At 49.3% G+C, this 6,015-nt stretch overlaps 1 protein-coding gene across 1 annotated transcript; it reads right to left on the bottom strand.

The window, feature by feature from the left end:
• Window positions 1-1,084: 1,084 nt before the first annotated feature.
• Window positions 1,085-5,641, bottom strand: KD926_011238 (ubiquitin-specific protease UBP2; the record flags this gene model as incomplete). Its single annotated transcript, XM_053103499.1, has 11 exons — window positions 1,085-1,647; window positions 1,714-1,885; window positions 1,944-2,364; window positions 2,427-3,144; window positions 3,208-3,745; window positions 3,806-3,894; window positions 3,965-4,359; window positions 4,418-4,463; window positions 4,518-4,725; window positions 4,785-5,521; window positions 5,620-5,641. The coding sequence occupies 11 exons, from the start codon at window positions 5,639-5,641 to the stop codon at window positions 1,085-1,087; spliced, it is 3,909 nt and encodes a 1,302-aa protein (XP_052953177.1).
• Between the last annotated feature and the right edge of the window lie 374 nt (window positions 5,642-6,015).

Below are 6,015 nucleotides of genomic sequence, written 5' to 3'. Positions count from 1 at the left end.
GCAGAACAAGCTGCACTCCATGCAGCTTATTCTTCGTCAATGCATACCTACGTTTCTTGAGGTCAGTGCCTTACAACTTTCGAATCTTATTCTTTTAATCAGTATTATACATTTTGATAAAGAAACATTAGTATACTATTCTACCAGTAGGTATTCGGGATCAAAATTCAGAAAATATCTATAATAGACTAGCGTCAATTGGTATTCCGAGATTTCCTTAACTTTTGGGATATCTAGGGCTGCCCTTATGAATATCTAGGCTTGTGCTATCTTTTAACGGAAAAAGCCCAGAACAGTATTGGCTATATTAGTACAGCGCAATAGTACAGTATTTCCTCTTAAAAAAAAGGTTGTAGGTATCGGAAGGAAAAATAGCTTCTTTAATTCGCTATTTTCGTGATAGCAGTGCTAGATTTTTTAGAAAATGTAACAGGCAAAAGTAAATTCGATATAAAAAAATGGGTAAAAAGGAGACCACTAGTTGAGATACAGTTTATTGAGGTTACTCATTTAGGGTACTCAGTCTTCCGCTCATCCCGTGCTCAGTAATCGCCTTAGGCTGCTCAGGGCGTGCTCAGGTCTACTCAGTGAGCAAAAAACGGCGAGGGGTGAGCACTAAAACGGAAAGGGAAGGCTGTCGGCCCGGCTAGAAAATCAAGTACGTATGTAGTGGTAGTGTACAGTGTACAGTCAAGTAGTTAAATGATTACTTCTCCAGTACCCTCTGTACATTATCATCATTGCGTTCATCACGATGGTATCGTCCGCTATTTACAGATAAAATAAATGTTCACAACTGACAATGGCCCGCTGCCATGCACATGTAAAACAACATTACAAACCCTCTTCCTTCAAATAATCACAAGAATTGGAAATGAGATAGCCCTTTCAGGGCCCTGTTCGTCCTCCCACGAATCCATGTCCTCATCATACCCACGATAACCGGAGGTGGGATCCTCGTGACCAGAAAGACACGTCGTGATAGGGAAAATGCCATGGAAACTCTCTCACCATGACACGTCATCTAACCCCTTACGTTTCAATGGATTCGGATTGACCCCGGCTGGCGATGTGATCTCGGAGCCTACCATTGCACATTCTGGTTGTTAGTGTTTTCTTTCGACGGCCCTGTTGGAGTTTCCTTGCCGTCTCCCGCCGCGACGGCTCGATGGTGATCTCCCGTACCTGTTGCACCTTTGTCAGTCCAGATCTCCTCATACGACGGTGGATTCATTTCCACTTCGCTGGGTGCTGCCTGAGTGGTGACTCCTTCCATGTCGGTAGGTGGGTCTGCAGGCCCTTGAGGTTCGTGGTTGTCGGCCTGGTTCTCAACAACCCCTCGACAAACGGGATCGACTAAACGCTCCTTCATGCCGTCGTTGACATACACGAGAAAGTACGGCGTAGGCGGATTCTGGCGGTCATTGTTCATAAAGATCTCGTCCAGATCATTCACCTCGGTCACGTAGTTGTCATTGTATTTGCGCCAGATGTTTCGTTCAAAGTCGCGAATGTAGATGTAGTAGTGGCCGAATGTTACAGACCCATGATGAACGAAGACCGCATAGAGTCGATATGGCAGACGCCTGGAGTCGGCAAACTGACTGGATATCATCGTCTGCGTATCCTTAATCTCCTGGTCGATGCCTACAATACATTAGCCGGTTGGGAAACAGAATGAACGAAAGGGGGTGGAGAATTAGAAACACTTACTGCTTAGTTGAGACCTCGCTAGCTGGGAGAGCTGCTCAAGTTCAGGGAACAGTTGCGGGTTAACATCGATGGCGTCATCTGCAAACTCAGAGTCGTCTTTCAAAGTGTTCAGGTCTTCGAGGCCCTCCCTGGCGCTGTTGAACAAGGTCGGCATATCTAAGGAATCGGTTTCCTACGATAAGCGTTAGACAGTTTGGCCTCTTGTATTCAAGTCAGGGTTGAGTTCTTACTTCAACGCGGAGTAACTCATCCCGTCGAGCCTCCAACTTCCTTATATTATCCTTCCATTCCCAGCACTGGCGTCGGCGATCCAAGATTTCTGGCTGCTGAGTATCCATATAACGGTCGAGATAGATGGTTTCCTTGAGTTCAAGGTGGTGCGTGGATTTGAACGAGCGTTTCTTCACAGGATCGAATTGAACCCGCTGGACCTGGACCTGGAGTACCGGCGGCAGTCTGCTTATGGCACTATATTGCTCCGCCACCGAGTCACCGACGTTGACTTTTTGGATATCAAAAGCACCGTCAATGGCTGCATAGATGTCGCGGGATCCAGTTGCAACATCGATTTTGATATCACACCATCGTTCTTCCTTGGATCGTACGCCTTCATTGGAAAGGATGTAAGATCTGGCTTGTCCGTAAAAGAGGCTGTTGAAAAGATATACTTGTCAGCTTGCAAACTAAAACGCTTCGGGAGATCCGAAACTCACTCCTTAATTCGGTCAATTTGCTCACCGTCCGGAGCTATGGAGTTTGGCTCGATGGCACACTGGCTCTGGAAAAGCACGTTGTTGATGACCTCCGTCACATCCTGCTGCGCTCCGATCTCAACCTCATCTAGTATCTGCTGTTTCTGCGAGTCACCTTGTGGCGCAGGTCGAGGGGGCACGGGTGGGGGTTTATTAGAAGGCGCGGCTTGCTCCTCAGAGGGTTTGTTATCCGGGCCACTGGCTTGAGGTGCTTCAGGGGTTGATTTACCCTGCACGTCGGTCATCACGGAGTCAGCGGGTTGCGGTAGCTCGTTTTCCTTGTCATCACTGGGTCCGATAGTGTGATCATCGTTAGGAGCAATCGTGGCATCATCACTCGAAGCTGATGTCGCGTTCTTATTACCATCGGAGACAAGGGTTGCGTCGCTGTCAACATCGCTTGTTGTTGTGCGCTGGGGCTTTTCCGCATCGAGTGCTGCGGGATTCTGGATCTCGCCTTCCGTAGTTGGCTGGGGTGGTCCAAGAGGGCCCAAAACCGGGGCGCCATTTATTTCACCGAGGCCGACAGGTCTTATGGCAGATATCGTCGATCGACGCCGTATGGCGGCTTCGTTCGAGGGGCTGATCAAAGTCAAGCGTGCTAACTCCTGGCCCGGGATGACGAAAGAAGTGGGAGAGTGAATCATATCACTAAACAGAGTCCGCAGTTCTCTCAAGACTGTTATTGTCGAATGGTCAGCCTTCCATCGATTGGGCATTCAAAGTCCAACCTGCCACCTACATTTTTGAGACCGCTCGACCTCCTTTCGGGAGACTTTGCGAGATCCCACCTGCTTCTTGCTCAAACTCTCCTCGTTGATCGTCATCTTGAATGTCTCGAAATTCAGTACCATTTGGCGATATGGGCGCACTGAAAAGTAGAACTGTAGCAAGCTGTTCAGATAGCAAGTGTTGCCGATGTTTTCCAGCCCTACTGGCCATTCCGACATGTTGTGGACCGGTTTTGGAGCAGATCCAGAAACCATACTGTTCAACAACGGGCTGTTCTTCTCTTTTGCGATTATGGCCAATGCCTGGTTGTAGGTCTCGACTTGCGCAGGAGCCTCATCCACACAAATCGTGTAAGCCGCCATGATCGCCCCTTCATCTACAGTGCGATCGGGAATCTGAAGTAGCCGATAGGCATCCCCAATGTCCATTTCACCGCTAGTCATTTCACCAGTACTCAGGAAGTGTTTGAGGGCATTCGACTTCCGCGCCTCGCCTATGAGCTCAATAGCCCGCCGGGAGAGTTCTTTAGTCGACGGGCTGTCATTGACCTAGACCGCATGTCAGTACCTACGATTCTAGGATCAGGTGCAGAGAGGCAAGAAACGTACCTTGGCGGTGTACATGGCCATAATGAAATCGTCACTCGTATCATTGTTGACACCCAGGAATACTTGAGCTTGTTCGACAGTCGCAACTCCTAGATTCAATCGTTAGCCACTTCATAGGCTAATCGGCGGTGTCAACGGTAACAGATCAGGGAGCCCTACTGTCTTCAGCTGCTGATTGTATGCGGTCGCTGCGCCTGCTGTCACCAATTATCCAGAGTTGCCGACGGGTTTCGTCCTCCTGGGTCGTGGAGCTCAAATAAGCATAGAACTTCCCGATGATGCTATCCTCCGTGAGACGAGTGTCGTCATAACTCAGTCCAAAGTACCTGTAGGCATTATAGACATCCTCGTTTGTGTATTTCCCTTCTGCGTAAGCCAGCTCAACCGCCTGGTCAATAAGAGTCTTATCTTCCCCACCCCGGAGGTTTCCAATCGATTTGAGACAGTGAAGATACATCGAAGTTCTGGCCGGGTCTACCGAGACTTGTCGATTGAAGGCGTCTATTATGGCGACAGCTGACATATCTTCAACGGTCCCCAGATCTTCATAAACCCTACATCATCCAATTAGCATTCACTTCTGAACAAGGCTCAAGCACGGGTAACACGAACGGTTCTGATGCCATTTGAAACCCGTCTGTTCGGAAGGCCCTCGGATCTAAAGAAATCAGTCAGCCGAGTGTACTAACACAAATTATGGACAGACACTTACACTCCAGAGCTCCAAGGGCTAAGAGGAGTTCGTTTATGGCGGGATTGTGGTTGAATTCTAACTGGTGCCCTTTCTTCTCGATTACTGGTCTCTGCTCTATAAGTGCAGCGAGTTCATGGAGCGTGTCATCAAGAAATATTTTCAGCTGATCGTGGTAGGGAAATTCTGCCCAGGGACTAGGCCGAGGAGGCTCCCAAAAGCCTTCGTTCTGGTCAAGATGTCAGATATGGACCTCACATGGAGTAATCAATAAGAGATTCAACATACTTTGGCGGAAAACTCCAAAAACTCCAGCAATTCTTTGCAAGGCCGCCCTTCGATACCGAAGCAGTTCATGAATCTTTTATTGACAGATGATATTGACTTGCTGCGCTGGCCATCATTAAGAGCGTTTGCCATATATGCTTGCAGGGTCAGCAGGACGGTGAGGGGATCCGGCACGGCCATTCCTTCCATCCGGTCAGGGTACGTTGCCATCGCTTCACTCGCGCGTTTCTGTAAGACTTCAGGATCTGTCAAGAGCTGCGTCCAGTCCTCGTTGAGAATCGGAGAAGCGATTCGCACCGATACAGCGATGGAGCAAGTGAGGTAGGAGCATTCGTAGCGATACGTTTCTGCCGTCTGGCCTTTGGGCGTGATCTCTTCTGGCGAAGGCCCGCCCACCTGTCTTCCAGACTTATAGACAAGATGATGGACATGATCTGGGTCCTGGTGGGTATGGCCGAGGGCGGAGGTGAGATTCACGATGACCTGTAAGTGACATCGACATTTCAAGCACACGGCCGAGACTTTCGGGGGGCTTGTAGCGCCCGCTTGTAGAAAGCTTTGGGCAGGTTTAGTCACGTATTGATGGCGGCATGCTGAAGCCGAAATGTATTCTACTTCACCGTCGCAGTGCTCGGGGTAGACAGGTGGGATATCGCGGAGAAGGTTCCGTCCTGTGCTCGGAGGATGAATGAAATCATAATCGTGGATGTCTTGAACAAGACGCGGGGCAGTCTTGCCTGAGAAGTCAAATCATTCATGTCAGTCTCAGATGTACTAAGCTAGATTGTCGCGACACTTCTGATCAAGAAATAAAGGGCAGAATGTATATACGTACCTGACCTCTGGAAGGACGACATTAGTAGGCTCTCTTGAGCTCACAGGTACCGAGGATCGGGCGACGAGAATCAGAAACGCAGAGCGAAGTTTTTCCCATACAGCCGAGTTTAGTAGGATAAGGCTTCTTCAGAGGTGATATGGTAGTCAGGGACGCCTGAAGGCTCCCGAATTCGTTGAATGTGACTAGAGAAGGATACTGGTCACTTCAGACAGCGGGGAGCCCCAGGCGGGCGGCAAGCTGAGGAATCGGTACTCTGCCCGGTGCAGCTTTCAGGAACCGATGCTGAAGGAATGACCACAAAGATGAAGCAGAGACGGCGTAGAGGCCCTTCTGAATGAAAAGGACAAGAGTCTGGGCGGTGATCGTCCCTCACTGCCTTCACCCACTTGCGTG

Source organism: Aspergillus affinis, assembly GCF_023601865.1.
Source record: "Aspergillus affinis strain CMG 70 chromosome Unknown NODE_91_length_156827_cov_84_776504, whole genome shotgun sequence".
Classification (NCBI taxonomy): Eukaryota; Fungi; Ascomycota; class Eurotiomycetes; order Eurotiales; family Aspergillaceae; genus Aspergillus; species Aspergillus affinis.
The sequence above is the reverse complement of the archived record's forward strand: the minus strand, read 5'-3'. Positions and strand labels throughout refer to the sequence as shown.